Source organism: Lingula anatina, chromosome 1, assembly GCF_051362555.1.
Source record: "Lingula anatina isolate TDL-2025a chromosome 1, LinAna3.0, whole genome shotgun sequence".
Taxonomy (NCBI): domain Eukaryota; kingdom Metazoa; phylum Brachiopoda; class Lingulata; order Lingulida; family Lingulidae; genus Lingula; species Lingula anatina.
In genome coordinates this window covers 1,270,121-1,291,318 of record NC_141767.1, presented here as the reverse complement: position 1 = coordinate 1,291,318, position 21,198 = coordinate 1,270,121, and the positions used below count along the sequence as shown (strand labels likewise).

The 21,198-nt window shown below is 39.1% G+C and overlaps 2 protein-coding genes across 5 annotated transcripts; both read right to left on the bottom strand.

Moving 5' to 3' along the window:
• Positions 1-936: 936 nt before the first annotated feature.
• On the bottom strand, positions 937-4,451 carry LOC106181111 (uncharacterized). Of its 2 annotated transcripts, none has more exons than XM_013565396.2 (2): positions 3,906-4,451; positions 937-2,278 (listed from the first exon to the last, which is right to left on the bottom strand). In XM_013565396.2, the coding sequence occupies exons 1-2, from the start codon at positions 3,915-3,917 to the stop codon at positions 1,022-1,024; spliced, it is 1,269 nt and encodes a 422-aa protein (XP_013420850.2). In that variant the 5' UTR covers positions 3,918-4,451; the 3' UTR covers positions 937-1,021. The 2 variants fall into 2 exon arrangements, with proteins under 2 accessions (XP_013420850.2, XP_013420851.2); XM_013565397.2 differs by lacking the exon at positions 3,906-4,451 and adding an exon at positions 2,544-3,233.
• Positions 4,452-13,712: 9,261 nt separating this feature from the next.
• On the bottom strand, positions 13,713-20,546 carry LOC106181109 (uncharacterized). 3 transcript variants are annotated; one of them, XM_087001632.1, is made up of 4 exons: positions 20,445-20,546; positions 18,744-18,796; positions 17,111-17,324; positions 13,713-15,932 (listed from the first exon to the last, which is right to left on the bottom strand). In XM_087001632.1, the coding sequence occupies exon 4, from the start codon at positions 15,842-15,844 to the stop codon at positions 14,171-14,173; it is 1,674 nt and encodes a 557-aa protein (XP_086857758.1). In that variant the 5' UTR covers positions 15,845-15,932; positions 17,111-17,324; positions 18,744-18,796; positions 20,445-20,546; the 3' UTR covers positions 13,713-14,170. The 3 variants fall into 3 exon arrangements, with proteins under 3 accessions (XP_086857758.1, XP_086857756.1, XP_086857757.1); XM_087001630.1 differs by lacking the exon at positions 20,445-20,546 and having other exon boundaries at positions 18,744-18,963; XM_087001631.1 differs by lacking the exons at positions 18,744-18,796; positions 20,445-20,546 and having other exon boundaries at positions 17,111-17,965.
• Between the last annotated feature and the right edge of the window lie 652 nt (positions 20,547-21,198).

Sequence of the window (21,198 nt, the reverse complement as noted above, 5' to 3'; positions counted from 1 at the left end):
TCCAGTACCAAAGAAAATGTCCGATATAAATGTCCGTATAAAATAGAAAAAAAAACATCGTTTAAATGATGTGATCGGGCCCCAGGTTCAGCTGAACACCTTCACTACGAGCCCTGGCACTCGGTATGATGTTTAATCAGAGACACTGATACCGATAACTCCACTTCAGCAGTATTATCTATGGATTATCCATGTCAAATATTTCCTGATAGATTTTTTTTATGGCAGCTTTATGCGCGTGAAAGTATTCAGTTCCCGTTTAGTTCTACGACTCATTCGCTTCTAATGTACGAGTATTATCTGAATATTTATCCATTCACTAAGCACTTTCGCTACAATAGTTTAAATATATTATCAAACGTCTGTGATCAAATCCTCCTAACCCCCCTTTCTCTCTCTCTCTCGCTCTCAATTTTGTCTCGGCCTTGTTGAGATTGTGATTGTGACAACGGAGCACAAGCTCTCTGTTCACCAGTGCAATAGGATTTGGAAATGCGTTAGTTGAGCAACAGTGTTCCACAGCCTTGGTCTCATGACGAAGACCACCCTACTCATGGAATCGGTCGAAAAAAAAAACGGTGGTTGAAGGTTATTATCCTTAGTTCAGCCATCAAGTCACGCGAGTTATGACCAGCTTTCCAGTCCAAATAGGTATTCGTCTGAACAGACCTCAATTTTAACCGTTGTAATGTACGTAATGTATGTTGTAGGTTTTAATCATGTTATGCAACACTTCATTTTGGAATGATGAATTTCCTTAAATTGCTCAGCATTTATTTGCTGGCTTGATCTTAAGGGTATTGTAACCCTTTATGATCACCCTTACCTAGAAAATTAAGAAGTTAAAGAGCAATTCATAGAACAACAAGTGCGAAAAAAATTCTGATACGAGTGAAACTATAGATTTTCCCATCAAGAAAGAAAACAAGTCGATGATACATGAAAATAAATTACCTTTATTTAGAATAAATAATCATCTTAAAGCTTGAAACGTGTCCACATACTGTGTATGTGTGTGTAGCTATGAGGATGCAACTTCCTCCACCTTATCTTGTAAATTTAACTTGCTTTCAAAATCTTTCACAGACCATTTGTTCAGCTGGGGTTTTTGAAATTCTTTCAAGTTTTCAACATAAACATGTATCTTTTCCTGAATATTCTTAAATTTTGATTTTTCGTTCTGCACCTCTTGTTTGATGTTAAACTCCGGTTTGGGAGACTCCACCAGTCGTCGTCTTGTATTCCGGCGTAGTTCTTGTTTGAGCAAATATGCAGTTTTTATCGGATCGTGATAGGAAGGTCTTCGATTGTGTAAGGACCGCTTTATCGGATGAACGTCAGGTCTCGGTGAACTGGAATCTAGGGAGTTGCCCGTCTTGGAAGATGGTACGGCGGACTGACATCTTGCGGCCTCGGGATTTTTCTTGTATGAGCGTTCTTTTCTCACGGCAAACGCAGATTGGCTTCTTGCTGGCCTGCCAGTGCCGGGATTTGAAAAAGCCACTCGTGCATTTTTTGGAGAAGGTGTTACAATAGGAGTACTGCTTGGGGTGGTCCTCCAACATTTCCCGCCCTTTACGCTTGAACTCGAAGCCTCGCCAGATACTTCCGAACTTTCGTCTGCCTCCGGTTTACTAAACAGTGTATTGAATTCGGCTATAAATGGGTCTATTTCATCATCGTCTTCGTTATTATCACTTTCACTGGTTTGTTCTGGGGATAGTGATCGCGTGCCCTCCCTGGCAACACAAGTTTTTGGTCGTTTTGGGGTTCTACTTCTATTCTCTTTTGGCGACAACGGCGGCGCCGATTCCGTCCGACGCTTAGCAAGATCCGGTGCATAAAAATTTGGAAAAATCTTTGAGGCCTGATTTCTGACAAGTTTTGCTTCGAGTCGTAAACGTCTCGTATTCATGTTTTTCTCCTCTTGAAAGTGCCTGATAAGCTTACCAAATTTAGCATTTTCGCATTGATTAAGCACGTGCGCTTCACGCTCTCTGTCGCTCCAGAAAAATAGAGGTAAAGGCAACTTGAGGGAGTACATGTCTCGTTTATACGGTAAATTAAGATCTTTATCCTTTTCTGCCTGACGAAATGCCGCCTCTTCTTTGGGAGACGGTATAACAACCACTTCGTCATCGTTGTCTTTTAAGTCGCCGTCATACCACGTTCCCGCGTCGGGATGTTTTTTGGCTTTCGACGAATTATTTTGACCTTTGGACATGTCGTCTGCCGTCTTCTCGGGCACGGGGTAGCGCGGTGGCTTACATTCCTTCACCTACAGGAAAAAAGAGAGAGTCAACCAATGTGAAGATCAGTCATAGGATTTCCAATACTTTTTGATGGCATATAATACCATCCTTTGACTCGTAATTATTCCTATACTTATCCCGTTATCAAGTATTACCACACTTTAAACACCAAAGTCTAATTATCTTTTGAGAGTCTCTGGTGTGCAGAAAACTAAAAGTACATATAAACTGATAAAATCAAACGTGTTATATCTCAAGAACGACCTCCCAAGCAGACCCCGTCCCCCTTACCGCTACTCCATCCACGCCAGATTTGAACTGGTTATTTAGACTATTCTATTTTCTCCCTATTTCGTGTCGAGAAGTTTGCATTGCTTATGGCAGCTACTGAGCAAATATTGTGTCAACAATTGTCCGCGTTTTCACCTTTCACTTCCACACATTTTGTCGGTCCACATTGACTCAATTAAATATATGGTGCTTTATTGTCCATTAGCTTCGATTCATTGGGTTTGGGTGTTGTTGTGCCTTCAACACATGTCAGGTGATTAATATCATAACAATTATAATGCATGTCACAGCGTTTGTGTGGTTTCACTCATAAAAGATTATAAAAAGTCCTTCCATTAGGTCCACGTGGGGGAGTTGTAGTTTATTTCAAGCGCGATACTTTAAGAAAAGTGAATCTGCGTTGAAAGTCGTTTAATCTGAACTGTACACAAAATCTTGATGATATACTTATGTAATGCCCCTTAACGCAAACTGTTTGTTGAAAGTATGGTGAAGTAGATGATACTTGTGGTAGTTAATCTGTTACAATTCTCAAATAACGCCGTGCCTATGAATAGATAAGGTGCCCCTTGCGTGGAAATGTAAATGTAATAGTAAATATAACACAGTATTTATACTAGCTGTCTTCATGATTGCGAATCCCCATTTATTTTCAGCATGCATGCTTTTAAAAGCTAAGATCTAAATGCACTTTTATTTGACCAGTAAAGGCAGACTATTAAAAGTATTTGGCTTAAGTCGGGAGAGAAAAAAGTAAATACGTATATTTCTTTAAAGAAAGCATACACGAAGTATGTTAACTCGAAGTTAAATACAGTAAATACTCCTTATTCAGGCTAACAACGGTAAAGCAGATTTAGATGCTTTTAAAAGAAAATAACCACAAAGAAAACTAAAAGCTTAAATTCCTTCACCGACGACTCTTGACTCTTTGCCACACAATATGTTTGTTTGAAAAAGTGATGGAGAGGTAGAGACTTACTGAGTAGTCCAAACTGGAAAAAAAAAACTGCGGATATTTTCATATTTTCCCATTGCATCAGCTCCTGTTGTTAGTGGCATAACAGCACGATTATGAATAAAATGAGTGAGCAATATTTATGAAAGATCACTATTCTAGGTAAAGAAATGACCCTCTAGAAACGTACTGCGCTAACATAATTTTCTTGCATTCTGATTCAATTATTCTGTGGTTTATAATTATTAAATTAATTAATGTTGCATTTTATATAATCACATACAATAATCGATATAGAATATTATTTAATTTGAATTTTTTAAATCTATAAATCAAAAGATATGGCGTATAACACATATAACGTTTTGCCTTCAAATCCGTGATTACAGAAAAATCCCACTTACCAAGAAAAACATCTTTGCTGTTGTAATTTCTTCTGCAGAATGTCAAGATTCTATTTCTACTCTCGGTTTCTAGGTCCCAAGATTTCTCTATTGATTCTGGATTATTGCACACAGTGATTTAACGTTACCGTGGCACTATTCCAATATAATATGCACATTGCCGATAAGTAGAATATGAAGTTCCTGCTATGATGTATTAACAACCAGTGAAAGCCAGTTATAATGACGATTTCCCTGAGTCTGTGTGCGTGATTTGGCGCAGCCTGCTGTTTTCTTCAATAACCATTTTAGAAAACTGCTGTGATTACATCTATCACCTCTTCAGACCCATAATTTAATGACAGGTGCCAGGTTCTCTGATGACCAATGTCAGGTACCGTCCACTCAAATCTCGCCCCATCATTTCATGATTGCCAGTATTGGTCATGTCTACTGCAGTGTTATTTTCAGGTCGGTCAGCTGCTTCACCGTCTGGTTATAACATATGTCAAAAACTACGTTACTTAATGTTACAGGTAACCAGGCCGATCACTTCACTTGGTCTCACGACACCTTAGATACAGATGTTGACGCAATTCAACATCCCGTGGCCGCTTTGATCCAAAAATCAATCAGTATAATGAGCCATAATAGATCGAACGGTCTTTTTTAAGGTTAAAATAATCAATCCTGAGGTTATTTGTTCGGATTGATAGAGATCTATATAGTAATCGGCTGTGTGACGGTGATGGAAGCTTATACACCTGTATCTTTACCTGTGTAACAATCGTGTAATTCTTGTATTTCTCTTTTCAAAATACTACTAATAAAAGATTATCAAAGTGATATATTGACTTATGGCAGATCTGAATTAGATGATGAATTGGAGCAGGGTCATTTTTGTAGATTAAGTACATTAAATTCTAAAATATGCTCAATTTGCTGCTGTTGTGAGCAATATTTTGTTTTATGTAAGAAAATTGGACAACATGTGACGTGATATTTCTCTTTTAATTATTTTAGAGACAATATCTTTAAATAAAACGTTTCAGTAAAAACTATACCGTAGAGCTTTGAACTTTCAGAAAGAACTGTTTATCTGATGGATGAAAATTTTAAATGTCAAAATGGTGTATTAACCTCGAATTCAAAGTATAATTTCTAAGATATTTTTTGAAATATTTTATCTTATTGCCAGGGTCAAAATCCAAGTTCCTCTTTCCCTTTACCATTCTGTATTTTGCCAATTTTCATTTATTGATCAGCTTACACAGGTACATCTTTCACCGATATAAATATATTTAACCAGCTTTCCTCAGTTAATCAGTTTTTAAAGTCTGGGCAACTTTCTGTCCGGCATTTGGCCAAATAAAAAGATATGCCTATGCCAGACTTTCAAATCGACAGAATGAAATCTTCAGTTCCAGTGCCACCTTCTGACCCAAGTCACTTGAGCACTGATCAATAACCGGCGGTATTGGGTTTCCAATCACGGAATTAAATGACCAGAAGAGACCTCTCCAACACTTTTGACACCATATCATACGTATGTTTATTGAATTTCTGAACCCAGGCGTGAAATCTGTGTAGACAAATACACAAATAATGCATGTGTTTATGTTTTGTCCAATAAAAAATTTAGATATTAGTCCCTATGATATTGATAGTACAACATATACAATATAACATTTTACACACACACACACACACACACACACACACACACACACACACACACACATACCCTATGCCTGAAGATGTCAGCAGATTGGTGTTTTCATGTAAATAAATTTTATGTAAATAAAAACATCCATGAAACCATCGGTTACAGTAACATCATGCGTTCGACTATATATATATATATATATATATATATATATATATATATATATATATATATATATATATATATATATATATATATATATTTGTCACAAAGATGTTTGTGGAAATGATATCTAAATGGTTTTATCTTTTACACAGGTGAATCTCCCCCAGCAATATACATTTTTATAATGAATAAAGCCCTCCGCTCCCCCCCCCCCCCCGCCCATTAAAAAAAAGAAAAAAAATACAATGGTGACCTCCTTATAATTTTCTAATATCTATCTATTGATTGCCCCGATTCAAAAGACACATAAAACTGTTGCAATTTCTTTCAAGGGCCCCAAGGCATGCTATTCGTTCAAAAAGAGTAAAAAGTAGGAAAAAAGAGTTAATTTCCGTGAGACTTTATCAACAATGGCTTTACCTTAAGTCTCATGTCAATATATAATGTTATTTTCTTTGTTGAACAGGCCTTTCAATTACCTTCATTTACTGATAATCAAATACCTAACAAAAGCATATACCAAGCAACGTAGAATAATATTTGTTTCTCTAAAGCTAACACCGGCTGTTTGAAAACAAAAAACAAAGATATTTGAAGTAAAAACGTGTACGTGCTAGAATATTTGGTCTAAAAGCCCTAGAATGTATACTATGTTACAATTAAGTCAGAAAAAGTAACTGTTTCTTCGATCAATAAGGCAATGCAGCCGTATACACACGAATGTCACAAAGGATATCAGAATGGTTACAGACAAAACACGGAGCACAAGGAACAGGGATTTTTGGCACACATGCTTGGTTATTCTTCGTGCAATCCTTGCAAGAACAAAGAACAGTAGCTGCCATTAGCTGGTACAATGATTCCACCTAGTGAATTTCCCACAGTTTTCGGCCCGGTTTGTCCAGCCCTAGCTTCTTCCGCACTTCTCGCGCAATTGAAGACATTTTGTATTTCTCCGCTAAAACTACTTGACAATTATTTCGTGATTGCTCCGTCTTGGCAATTATGTCCTTTGGCAGAGAATGGTCTTTGTTAAACGCTCTTTGTTGAGTCAAAAACCCTTTTACCTTTGAGTCTAGGGCTAGGTCAATTTTTGCTAATGAGAAGCTATCGTTTTGCTTTGAGAGGCGTACTTTCTTAGACGGGGATTTTGCGGGTTGTGGCGGCTCCTTTTCTTTATTGGTCGAGGTTCGGGATATCCTACCGACTGTTGGTAGAAGATAGGTGGTAGCAGCAGGAGAGTTTATTTCTTCTACTGCAGATATGGCCAAACCTTCGGGAGATTCTCTTTCGTCCTTTTTCGCTGCCCTGGGACATAATGTTGAATGTGAGCGCGGTAGTGCTGTAGATGCTCGTCTTTGACCCTCTGTTACACTGAATCCCTCACTATTAGATCTAGCAATACCCCTGGATGTCGGTCCACCGGATTTACAACGGTTAGGAATGTCATTTGCCCCGTCCAAGGCAAAGGAATGCTGTCTAGTCAAAGACGGCATGCTGGCCCTTCTTGTTAGTGCTCCGGGTAACGCCGCCGTGTGTCCACCCTCGGCTACTTCATGGTGGGACAGACCGAGCCTCTCTGACCGCTCGTGGGTCTTCTCAATGTCCCTCCTGTGAAACCTCTGGTAGCTGACCTCCTCCCGAGATGTCTGTTTTAACACCCGGTCCAACTGAGAAGTGGCGTTGCGGTTGAGAACGTAAGCCAAGAATTCGTGGTCGGTCGTGCAGGAGTAGGCGCCCTGCCCTAGAGAGAAGCTCTTCTGATGGACGCTTCTCTTGCAGTGAGCGGCAATGGGGAGGCGCTTCCGAATTTTGCTGAGTTCAGATGATTTAGGTTTTGGGTTCCGGGCTTTCATGTACCCCTTCTGGGTGCTTACCCACCCATTCATTTTTGGTGGTGTTTTCAATAAAATATTCCTTTAAAATCGTTTTTGAATATTAACGCAATACCGTGTGAGATATACTCCGTGGGTAAGTCAAGCTCATTCAGTGTTCACCATCTGTTTCATTGACATGACTTGAAACAGGCGTTCCTAACATCACAGTATTTTTGTCCCCTATGTAAAATGACTCTCAATTCTGAGACCGAAGAAAAATGACCGAAGAAAAAACCTCCGATGCGGGCATGGAGACACCCTGGGGACTCAGTAACACCCCCACGTCTTCTTGTCTTTGTGATCGCGCTACGACTGCTCACAGGCGGTTCTCAAGGTAATGGTTAATTAAGCCATAAACGAAGTATTACCGACTGGAAATCAATAGCCTCAATAGTCCATACGGCGTATAGTTAAAACTGTTACCAAGAAAGCAATGTGGTGTCATTGTTTGCTAAGTGAACATAATCGTTTAGTCAATTTCACAGGTTTAGTCCCCAGTCTATAGCCCCTCCTTGTCAGTGGCTAAGAATCAATACGGCTTTCTCTGAGTCATAAAACACTTTCCGGGTAATTTAACTTCCACGCACTGCCAGAGTTTCACGTGACGTCTTGTTTTCTTTACCAGAGTATTGTTTTTATATGATTAATCGATCTTTAAAAACACTTTCCCATTCAAAACTGCGTCTCGAGATTTCCTAGCGACAGTCCAACATTTGGCGTTGCCAGGACACACAACAAAAAGCCCCCGACTTACCCAGAGTCAGAATAGATTATTTTGTCTCTCAAGTTCTCTGTTCTGGTCATGAAGTCCTTCAAGTGAATTCTGATAGGCGACTTAAGAGCGAAAACATCGCCCTAAAGGACATTTAACTGCGATCCAATAATGAGTTCTGTTATGTCATTTCTTTCTTTCTCTTTTTCAAACAGTAATCCAATTACGCGCTTATCCTGTTTGATGAAACAAAATGAAAGTGATAACTGTCCAAATACACGAAGATCACCCGTTGACTGCCGCTGTATCAAATTACCTTTTATTGAACAGCCCAAGTGTGTGCTTTCCCAAGCTGAACAACCGCGTCTCGTTCACCGGACTCTGAGACACCAATAGGTGTGCCTTTTACTATCTGTATATAGGCACAAAAATGGACAAAAATCATCTGCCCAAATCCCTCCTGCTGTGAAAGTCCCGACACTTGTCATGTTTTAATAGCTCAATGATGCACTCAATGCAACAAATTATGTGACACTTGAGACGTTTAGTTAGTGATGGGCTTTGCTTGACAAGAATCTGAATAACAACGTAATATGTTTGTTTGTTAAATATCGACTTAGTGCACACACAAAGAGCGTGCTTGTTCTCTCTTCAGCAAATTTTATAAGACCTACTGTTAAATCCTGTTCGGCAGGTTAAGTTTATTGGTGTATTAAGTGACATGAGATTGGTTTCTTGGGGGTATAATATATCCGTTTACCTGTTCATTTGATCTGTACTGCTAAATGCAAACAATCCCTCGGCTACAACTCGGGGTACAGTTGTGAAGAGTGTGAAGGCGTATTTTTATCCTCAATATCTCACTGATGTCCTACACGTATCAAGTTCCGTATGAAAACAAACGCTGTTGTTATGTTTCTGTCACAGAAATCTGTGGGCGGCAGAGTCCGTGAGACACGTATGACACGGCCAAAAATACTCTGTACACATTTTAAGATAGAACGAGATTAGCTGGTTTTTAAATCAGACAGAAAATGTTTCAGTAGTAGTAGTAGTAGTAGTAGTAGTAGTAGTCATTTGCGAAATAGATATTGTTCTTCTTTTGAAGTGATCCCTTTCTTTAAAAAAATAGATAATTCTTAGTGCAGTGTTATCAGAAGGAATGTTTCATTTAGAGGAATGAAATAGGAGGCGCTTAAAGAGATTTTAATTGTTTTTTAATACACTGATTAATTTTTCTTTTATTTAAACTTATAGTGAACATCCGAAGTATATTAGCGAAATCATCATTTTTATTATTATTATTATTATTATTATTATTATTATTATTATTATATGAGTGAGTCCCATCTTAACCACCAACTCTCAACGGACCTGAGGACAGAATCAATCCATATTGATGAAGTCAATACAGAAAACAAAAAAAAACAAAAAAAAAAAAAAAAAAAAAAAAAAAAAAAAAAAAAAAACAGTTACATTTGTTTACCGTTTACTACTCAAAAAAGAGATACATTTCGAAAGTTAAACATGTTTGTTAAATTCCAACGCACCTTCATTGTTTTTTCTGTTGCAACTAAATCATAAGCGACAAGTTGGTATCTTTCTATATCTACCAGGTTTGTTCAAATGATGGAGAAAGACGACATAAGTCAATATGAAATTGTCTTGACTCTTAACAATGAAAGTAGCACGAGCAGCTTAGCCATAAACCCTTTAAACAATTAAAACCCTTTATTAAAGGCCCTGAAAACTTAGTGTAGTCTTCAAATGTTTGTCTAGAATGAGCGTATGAATAAATTTACGCCGAATGCAGTTGCGGTGATAGATTTCCAACAGATTGTGTTTCAAAATGGCCTTAGTATATTATTTTGGTGACTATCAGTCGCTGACAGTCTGTATTTTCAACACCCTCTACCAGGGCAAAAGAGAATTTTTTCCGTAGATATCCACAGATATTTTTCCTGACTAATTCTGTGCACATTTCTGTACTACTTTTGGCACAGAAATGACGTCATCACCGAACTGGCCTCTGGAACCGTTGTGACAGGAATGGTAGTCCTAGGAATGGAATTGCGGTGTCCAATACGATTAGTACAGGTTAGGGTGAGTAGGAGTTTTGGGATAAGTATATGGGACGAATGTAACCTGTGCAATGTAATAGGAAACAGACAACGGTTCCTAGCAGACAACCATTCCTGTCACATCGGTAGAACTAGAGATTATATTTTTCTGCTGCGTAGACACAGATAAGATGCATATTTTCTGTCTAGTATGTTTCCTAAATAGAAGCACCATTAAGATTTAAAATTGAAGATGTAAAAGATCGACTGATTGGTGAAAATTCCAAAACTTCCAGTACTGAGCCTTTCGTTTACTTGAAAGACGCCCGGATTTACTGCTGACAAAAACAGGTGGTCGATCAGATCTGCTTCCACGTGTAACACAAAGGTAGCTGTTTTACCGTCTTAGTAGCTTATAAACAAGCACTGGCGTCGAGTAAATGTTTTCAGAGTCAACCGGGCACTAATTGGTAATCAATTACCCTCGTTATTTCTTTACTCGTGTCATTGACTGTATATTGCAGTGTTGTGGGTTCAAGGACAGATGTTCTATGCTATACGATGACTGATGTGCTGATTATGTACAGAAGCGCCGATATTCTACCCCACCCCCACTCCACCCCTACTCCACCCCACCCCCACTCCACCCCACCCCTACTCCACCCCACCTCTACTCCACCCCACCCCTACTCCACCCCACCCCTACCAGCACATTTTCTTGATGGTTTCTAGATTCTGTATCAGACATTTCTATCACTAAACTTGTTATAAACCGAGTAAGAAAGATCCTTTATGAAGGAATTAAACAAATAACCGGAACTGTTAGCGATTGCTTAAAATTATTCTTAAAAATTGTAGTAAATGACATAATGTGTTCCCCTGAGCCTTGAGTATAAAACTGATTTCTATTAACGCAGTCATGAATAGAATATTGCATTGTCTCGTGGTATGATTGGACAGGAATAATGTTTACTTATCCCAGAAAGGGCACTGAATGGTCCTTTACGATTATCGAAAATGTTTGAATTCTATGTCATCATTTTCTGGGTAGAAACGCTGAGCGTGATGGCGCTCTGAAGGGTGATCTTGCTGATCTGCTGTCTCTACCGCCACGAGGGCCAGGAAGGGCAGGTGAAAGAGAACAGAACTTCGACATTCTTTCATCAATTTTCTTTTTGGCTTTGTTGATTTCAAAGGCCTTACTATGAGCTTGATTTTGTTCTACCAGTAATTTCAACTCTCTTTGAATACGAACTTTAGACAAAGGTATATCTTGAGCCAAATCTCCCTTCCTACCGATGAGTCCCAAGGGAACTTCAATTTTTAACTCTCTCTCCCAGCGTTTCTTTGAAGCAAGAGCGTCGTCAAGGCGTCCCTTTCCGCTATCGATATAGTTATTGCGAAGGGTGTATTGGGCTTCTTTCAAATAACGAGCGCGTTCTTTCTCAATCTGCTCCGTAGAAATCCTCCGAGTCTGCTCCTCCGCTTTGTTTACTGGGGCAGTTTGCTGGGTGTCTTTTCGCTGCCCAAAAGAGGAAAAGGCAAATAACGCTATTGAATAAGGAAGAAGGGGACTTTTCTGCTCCTCGTTTTCTTTTGCTTCTTTGACATTATTCTTCGTTTCCTTCTTATCATCTGCCTTAGCAGCTTCAAGCTGCTGTCTTTTCACTTCCTCTTCCTGTTCTAGTCGCTTCCTCTCATCTTCTTCGCGTTTCATTTTTGCTTTCATTTCTTGCTTGGCTTCTTTTTCTTTCTGGTAGATCTTTTTCCAGTTTATCACCGGGACAGTGTGCTCCGAGGAATCAAGACAGGCCTCGTCCAGGCACGTCAACTCAAGGTCGTCCTCAGGAATAATGAGCGGGCTTGAGGATCGGCTGGCATCCGGCAAATCCGGCGGATCGCTGTTTGTATCACCAATCTCAGTGGAATTGTCCTGGCTGTGTTTTAAATTAGACATTAAGAATTTAGCGGTACTAAAAACACTCGGTAAGCGAACAGTAGGTGAATAACCCTGTTGTTTGTCTGGAGGCGCAAAAGGCTTTCCTTCTGTGACCGTATCGGGTCTTCCGGTATCGTCCGAAGTGAAACTAACAGTAACTTCTTTTGTAGTCAAATCCGGTGGCGGGAGCACCGTCGTTATCGCCTCAGCATCTGTCGACTCGTTTGATTTTTCACGCGAACTAGGGTCTGATAACACGGTTTTCTTTTCTGATTGCCTTTGGCTTATTTTCCGTCGCGGAGATGAGGGTGGTCTGGCCAGAGGACAATGTCCCGACGTCATTTGTATGGGTTTGAAAGTCATCTTGACGGACTCTATCTGATCTTTAGATCTGGCTAACATAAGCACCTTTCTACGAGCCATGTCATCCAGAAATTTCTGCAACCTGTGATCTTCTGCTATGTTGCGTTTCTGGACATAAATATCGTTTTTGGATTGAGTGTTCAACCTCCTTGTAAGCGGCATTTCTTAACAGTATTTTCTCCTGTCTAAGGTTTAGTTAACTTTAGCCAGTACATCTTGTCCAATACAACCTGCCATTCGAAACTTGAAAACTGCGCCCCTTCAATTTCCTCTCCACGCAGCATTTACTGTGCTGCGGCCTTTCTTGAACCGTAGGAAACTGATTTAACAAACATGATGACACTTGAGCAAAAAGAGCTCTCCAGTTCACGGACATATTCCTGGCTATTTCCCTCCGTGCCTCTGTTTGCCATCAGATCTATGTCCTCTGTTGAACACAGGAGGTAATGACCGAAATCTTCACTGTTAACACAACGTAACCATGAACGGGGTCATTGATTTACTTCATCAAAATATCGTTCAGGGGACGGATATACAGATAAAAGAGAAAAGTTAGTAACATTCCTTAAAAGCACTCAAAATTACTGAAAGAAAATGTTCTTTTTGCACAATATTCATGTTAATCTTTAAACTTCAAGAATTCTCTCCTATATTTATGGTGAAGATTTTTAAGTATTAAAGCAAAGTCGAAATGCAGCGCTCCCCTTAAATTCTAGTCGGAGCAAAAGGTTGTTGATCGGTTTATTGACCGTCTTTTGTTAACAGGTATGGGAATTCTCAAATTAGTTATTGAACACAAACAAACAGGGTTGTGAAGTCACGCGGTGTATAAATGAAATGTTAACAAGTCCAACTTATCTTTGCTGCATGGAAACATACATGAAAAAAAGCTCTATTGTATATCGGCATAAAAACAAAAATGAAATGCTAAGGTGTTATATCTATTTGATACTATTTGGAATAAATAAAAATCCTTTTCGTGGAGGTTGGAAATTGAGACTGCATGCACGGAAAAGGTCGTATATGGTAATCATAACAAAATTTCTAAACGGAGCTATTTATTTATTTAACAATGATCTGATAGATATTTCTTGGTTTAACAGGTACATCATGAACTACTCATAAAATATACAGCACCAAGCTAAATCTCATTAATGTAACACAACACTAGTTATCATTAACTGATATGTTAAACGTAACGATTTGGTGTATGACGTAGCCATAGAAAAGCCTATGATCGACAAACAGCACACGAACCCACCGAAGACCAAACCGCCATCTCAGCCGATATCAATACCGCTTCTTTGTGGGCAATAATAACATTGTAACATCACTAAACATATAAAGAATCTGGGAACCTGTATTGGATTACATATCAATACCTTTATATATATTTGAAATCTCCCTGCCTTATTGAATGCGAAGTCTGCACAAATATTTGCCGTTATGTTTTAATTGACCGTAAGATGTAAATGGAAATACGTCATACCCCGGTACATATGTACTATGAGCTAACATTTGGTGCTTGTAAGGCAGCAACCTTGTTCAAACTATTATCATCTGTCTTTTTCTCCGAGGTAGATGATGGGGCAATATCATCGTTATTTTTATTTCCTCCTCCGAAAGCATTGCTCAGACGGAACATTTCCATGATCATGGACACGCGCGACTGTAATCTACGCGACTGTTCCTTTTTAGCGATCTGTTTCACGTCCATTGTGTTTTCCGTCACCATTTGCTCCAGTTCACGTTTTCTTGCCGATTTTGATAGAGCCATGGGTTTAGATTTCTTCTCAGCGCTTTCATTTGTACCGCAGTCCTTCATAAGTTTTGTTATGCGCCTCTGAAGACGAAAACCGCCTCCATTTTTCGTTGTGTCATTTTCTTCGTTTTCATCTGGCGTCTTCTCGTTTGTTAACACAGTCGTGTTTTGTGCAGAAGGCGTTTTAACATTCTGTCCTGACGTTTGCGCAGACTCCGTGGCTGAACCGCCCGACGTCGGCGTAGTTTGCGAAAATGCACTAAATGCTAAATGTTGAGCAAATTTTCTGGCAAAATAGTTCTGTAACACAGCGTTCCCTTCAGGTTTCGGGGAAGTAAACCACGAAAGTCCAGATTCTTTCCTCTGTATTTCAATCCAAAGTTTTTCCTCGCGCTCCGCACTCTTCTTGGCGAAACGTTTAGAAACCCCGTTGTAGTGAGCACGCACGTTGGCCAAGCGAACCTTGGGGTCGTCTGACATAATTGGAGTGTTTGTGCTGTTTTCTGAAACCTGCGGCTCACCACCCACCGTCCATTCCTTGCAAAACGTATTTTTGGCTATCCCCCATAACGATTTACCCGTCCTTGGTTGCACGTCGGTTTGAGACGTCGGCGGAGCGGACTTGGGCCGTCTTGGAGACCGTGACCACGCCGACTGGGGACGAAATTCACCCGATGGCAAAAATGCGCTAAGGGGTCTACGGAACGTCCTTTTAACTTTCACGGGTTTCGTCAACACAGCTGTGTAATTTTGTATTACATTTTTCTCCCATTCCGATATGGAGAATTTGTCTCTGTGCGTTTCTTCTTTAGAGCACACATTGTTAGCTGAAGGTGGGCGATCACGAGGCGAGGAAGACAGTTGTACATTTGGGCGAATCGCGTGAAAAACGTCAGTGCAACTGAGACTTTTGCGTCGATTTAAATAAGTATTGCGTACAGTCACTGGCTCTGAATTTATCACTGACGGGGCACGGTTGTCTTCATCATCCTCGTCGTTTTCTTCTTCTTTATCTATCGTATCTTTTGTTGCCTCGGATTTGTCATTCACTATGCTTTCTGTGGCAACGCTGGTGCTCTGTAGAAACTTACTCAACTCTTTTTCTTTAGTGTGCCATTTGTGCAAGCGACGCGCGCTGATCCGCGGTCCGAAACGAAAGTAATCCGACTTCGTGTGTGTCTTATCCTGGGCGCTATCTGGCGGGAGGCCCTCAGCGCTTCTCCCGGTCGTCTGCTTCATGGCGTTAATCCCGGACTCGATCTGTTTCATGTCTTTGGTCAGTTCCAGGGAGCTGTTGGTGGTGGATTTTTCCAGGACCTTCACTCGTTGCTCTAAGCGCACGTTTTCCATTCGGTTTCGACGGTTTACAACCATCAGCCGGTCCGGTTTTCTCCGCATCTCCACCTTGGGCGGCATGGCGGACACCGCAAGAAATTAACTGAGTGCCTTTTTCGTCAGGCTCTGCAGGTGCTTGTTGCGGCCATCGACGGATTGGACGCTGCAGCTAGAAATAAAATCAAAAGAGAAAGAGAATACTTAAACGCCTTGCAATCGTAATGAAATGAGAACACATTAACTCCGGCGAATTATTGCACTCACAGAAAACTTAACAGTGATTTTTAATACACCACCGCCCCCCCCCCCCCCCCCCCCCGACAAAAACTATTACCTGTGCAAATTTCGTAACTAGATTTATACCTTTATACCAGTTATTAAAAAGATACACGCAGAAATGGCTGCAGATATAATTTAAATAATCGCATCAGACAACAACAGAAAAATAAATGTGAACACGTTTAGATAACAAAAAACATATACAAACAAGGACGTCCCGGTGCAAAAATTACAGCAAGTTAATTTCTTTTCCAATTAAATATCAGTGATCCAAGACTTATGCCGACAGATTCAGTATAAATGTACTACATTTACAGTGATCCTGTGGCACATTACACTGCGCTGATCCATAACGTGAGAATTACAGTTTCAATGGTGTGTTTATTAGAGGTACAAGATGTACGACCCGGGGAAATACACAGGCAAAACTTACAATTCGAGACCTACTTGGTTGATGTATTTTCGATCTACGACATAAAATATATATACTTGGCATCTGCTTCTGAAACAATTTTGTTCCTTGTTTTTATCTTTTTTCCTTATCTAGACTTTTTTACGCATGTCGCCGAAATGCCTAACTTACTACCCCGTATCACACACAAATAATTCCCGGAATTTAGTTCTTTATTGTCGGGTTTATTTTTTTTTTCTTTTTTTTATTATTATCATTTTTTGTCATAAAATGTTTTAAAAGTTTATCTTCTTTTTAAAGCGATATACTGTAGAAAGACTGAATGTAAGTATTTTTCCTAAAAGTAAGCATGCCTCAGTCCTTCTACTTATCACAACAGTCCGTTAACGTATCTCCTTATTCTGATCCGCCATCACGGTGTGTGTCCTAGCAGTGATCATTTTCATCAAGCAACATGCAAAATTTGCAGACATTTAACTTATCATGATAATGAATTATCTACACCAACAGATAGTAGCCACTGCCACTATCTATTCTCAACTAACATGGCGAATGGTATATAAATATCTTTCACTAGCCGACTACAATCTAGCCCAAGTTGTCTGAAATTGTGTTTTTACTATGAGAATGCCATCAAGAAACAAATAGCTTCTTACCTAGTCTGCTAACAGATCTCTTTATGGTGCTCGGCTCTGGTTTGTTGTCCGGAAAGGTACTGGTGAGCTCAGTGTTTCCTCTAACTAACTCCATGTATTTTGGTGGGGCGTGACTGTTACCAGATAAAAGACATCCAGTGTTCACTTTTCATTTCACTTTGTTGGAACTTACTCCCGTCCACTTTAACCTCCAGAACGGTTCGTGGCATCACATCTGTAAAGAGTGAAACATTATCCTCAAAATTAAATATCTCGTAGGTTTTAACGTGTCAACTCGAAGTTAGGTACCCAGGTACCTGGCGCACTGACTTGGTTAGAGACTTCTCTGCTAAGTCAATCTGTGTAGTTGACTCCGTGTCCACAACAATGTAAATGTTTCATTACGTCGATATGGCTTCTAGTTTGTTGCGATGCACTGACGACAGCAGCAGTTGCTGTATAAGAAAGCCTCCCCAACCTTCCCCCGGGGAGTATTTGTTCAGCTCGCTCTATTGATACTGAACCTCACGCCGTGTTTGCTGACAAGTAATGGCTGAAATCATGTCGATTTACAGAGAAACATTCTAGGCCGTCCTAATGCTATTGTATTAACGGTCAATTGTTGTCAGAACGCGCTGAAATGTTATCCTCTTCTCGCTTAATTGTATGGCATTTTTTATATTTAATCGAGCTGTATCCCACCTTTTATCTTCCAATAGAATGGTCTAAATAAAAACCGGACTCTTACTAATGGAAGTTTCCAATATTACATTCCGTCTCAAATAAACGCATCGAACGCATAAAGAATGATATTGTATAACAATAATGAAATCGGTCGTAAATTGAGAATTGAGAAGTTGACATTGACTCTTGAAAACTGAATTAAGCACGATATCTTTATTACTTATACATCAGTCTTCCGCCCAGTTTTCATCAATACGCCTCCTGTGTGCGTTCAAACGGGCCTATATGAAACCGGAAATCGGCCCAAAGTGCGTCACTGATCAACCTCACTGTCCCATTGTAATCTTCTCACCCGATGACGCCAGTGAACTTAATACCGGTCAAAGAGGTCCTGTCTGAACGTAGCTAATAGCAACGGACTTCACCGGCATTCAACTCAGTTTTAATGGAATTCGCAGCGGTATCATTTCCTCGAGCGACGTTGTATTATTAATTCAAGCCGTGGAGACAAGGGGTGTCTTTTCTATTCTATCGCTAGTTGATTGCAATTTAACTTTATTCCAGGGTGGGTGTAATCGATCTCTCCTGCATTTTCTGTGGCGAGTTCACGAGTTTATCGCGCTAATTGGTAGCACGCTCTGTTATTTTTGCTTGGAGTTTCATTAACAATGTTGTCCCAGCTGCCTTTCAGATGCTGGACGTTTTCACAATGCTATTTTCTTTCTAAGGGCATTGGATTTCTAGGATTTTATTTTAACCCTTAACACCTTCCCTCTTACGGGTTTTATCCCATATCATTGATTTCAAAAGAAATCGACCAAAACACTAAGGGTGCTTAACAATGATTATACTATTATACCAAGAGAAAAGAAATTTCAATAGAATTTTATTCAAAAAAAAAAAATGGACGCCTAGTTTTTTGAGTGAAACTTAGACATAAGTACTAAACAAGAACCATATCACCTCTTACCTTCACATCAACCTCTCTTCCTCCTTTCCACAACGCTCTCCACAGGGCATCTTCTAACGAGAAAAATATCCTAATATATTGGTAATAGCAGGGAATTAAATTCAATTAATGTAGATCGTTAAGGTAATCAGACTGATTAGCAGCACTTTTACTACTCCCCAATATCAATAAGGATAGGGGAGATGTGATATAACCCCAAGTCTTTCCCTTTGGGGAAGGTGTTCATGTCGTGAAAGCATGTTTGACGTGTTTGTTTGTGTATCCCTAATTGGTGCGAGCTGCTACACCCGGGGTAATGGACTGGAAATTATGAATATAAGAACATGATCGATATACGACCTTAGAAACATTGGAGGGAACCACGGCCCAGTTCTATAGATATTTAGGTGTGTGGTACCTTTTGGGACATACAGTTAAAACATATTAAAAGGTTTACTGATGTATTGAGACTGAGCGGTATTCTTGCACCTGTCAGTCCAACTGAATTGTGTATCAGTTCACGTACTTGATTACCTTTCATCTCTGAATAATCAGAACTAATGTCGTTATCACTTGGTGTTTACCTGCCTGTCCAGGTACGTGTTACGATGATTAATTCTGAACATTTACACTATAGGCACCTACACGTGTTCAGTTTCTCTTTAATAAACTGAATTTGATAAACGACGTCAAGAGTAATGGCTCGGAGTGCAGAAAAAAAACGAAAAAGAAAAAAAAAATAGCGATAAGCCCCGGAAAATAAAGGACAAAACGTCATTGTTGCCTGCGTAAATGGCGGGATTCCTTTTTTTAGATCAAAGAAAAAAAAAATCACGCAATTAATGAAAACATCCGAGTCTATTTCAATCGAAATTCAATAATTCCTTGTGATGAATGCTTGAGAAAAATATTATTTTGTTAAACACTTTTAATGAAAGTAACTGATATCATGATAACCTTGAAAGACGAGATGGGAAGAAGTTAAAATAGCAAAACGATAAAAGTAGAAGAATGAACAAAAAATAAAAGACAGCATGTGTTTCCAGTGACATCATATTAATCACCATAATGCGATATGTGGCAATGTTATCAATAAAAAACTCTGTATTACATGTATCATCATCACGCAATTAATGAAAACATCCGAGTCTATTTCAATCGAAATTCAATAATTCCTTGTGATGAATGCTTGAGAAAAATATTATTTTGTTAAACACTTTTAATAAAAGTAACTGATATCATGATAACCTTGAAAGACGAGATGGGAAGAAGTTAAAATAGCAAAACGATAAAAGTAGAAGAATGAACAAAAAATAAAAGACAGCATGTGTTTCCAGTGACATCATATTAATCACCATAATGCGATATGTGGCAATGTTATCAATAAAAAACTCTGTATTACATGTATCTTTTTTCTTAATAAAAGAGGCGTGTTTGATGGACGTACATCAAATCACGATTTAATAAAATAACATGATATACCATAGACAGACCTATCTTATTATCTGTTCTCGGTGTTACTTTTTATGTTTCTATAAGTTCTTGGTTCATAGAAAAACATAATACCGAGTTTATAAACGTAAGTTTATATAATATAAATATTAGGTAAACTAGATTGCTATAGCAACGTTAATAAAACTGGCTGCATTATTGATGAGCATTGATTTTTAAAAATAGTTTTTATCATAATACATAATAAGGTTGAAATAGACCAACATTTACATGTTTGTCGTCAAGGGCGGCTCACAGACTATACTAATTATGATGTTTAGCTCCACATTTTAAAGCCATTCTTTGGACAGTTCTCGCAAATATTGACCGGCGACAGAGAGAGCAATCGGATGTAATGGGTCGCCAACAGAAAATCACCAACAGGTTCTCTTTTTTAATTGGTACACACATAATTAAAAGGATATACTAAGAGATCATTTACAGCTTTTGTTTGTCAGAGGCATGCGAAAAACGTCACATTTTCCCTGTCCAAATATTTGACGGGAGCGTGTCTGAACATGAGAAAATTAAGTCTTCATTTGTTATTGCCACTGGTGCTTAGTTATTCAAAGGTCACTTCCGGACCACGAGGACAACAAACATACAAGAGCTCCCCGAAGAAACAGTATTTTGCCAGGACAAATTATGTTAAGCATTACTGCAAAACCCCAGAATAAAACTCTCGTTTCCTGTATTTTGTGTTTTGCCGAAATGATGTTTACTTTTCTTCATCTATTCAATACAAAATTCAGGCGTTGATGCATTTCTGTTCCAGATTTCGGTAAATTTACTGCGTCAAACCTCTCTCATGACCATTTATTGCTTACATAATTCTTTCGCACAGGCAAAAGTAATTGAAAAGTTATTCAAATGTCTTATCACTACTGACTTTAAGGTTGAAAGGTGACATCAAATTAATTTTTTTCGGCAGTATTGTGTGAGAATGCAAACATAGAACACCTTCATTTTTTACTGGCTACACACA

Coding starts and splice junctions, on each gene's coding strand:
- LOC106181109 (XM_087001632.1), bottom strand. CDS start 15,844: ATGCCGCCCAAGGTGGAGATGCGGAGAAAACCGGACCGGCTGATGGTT.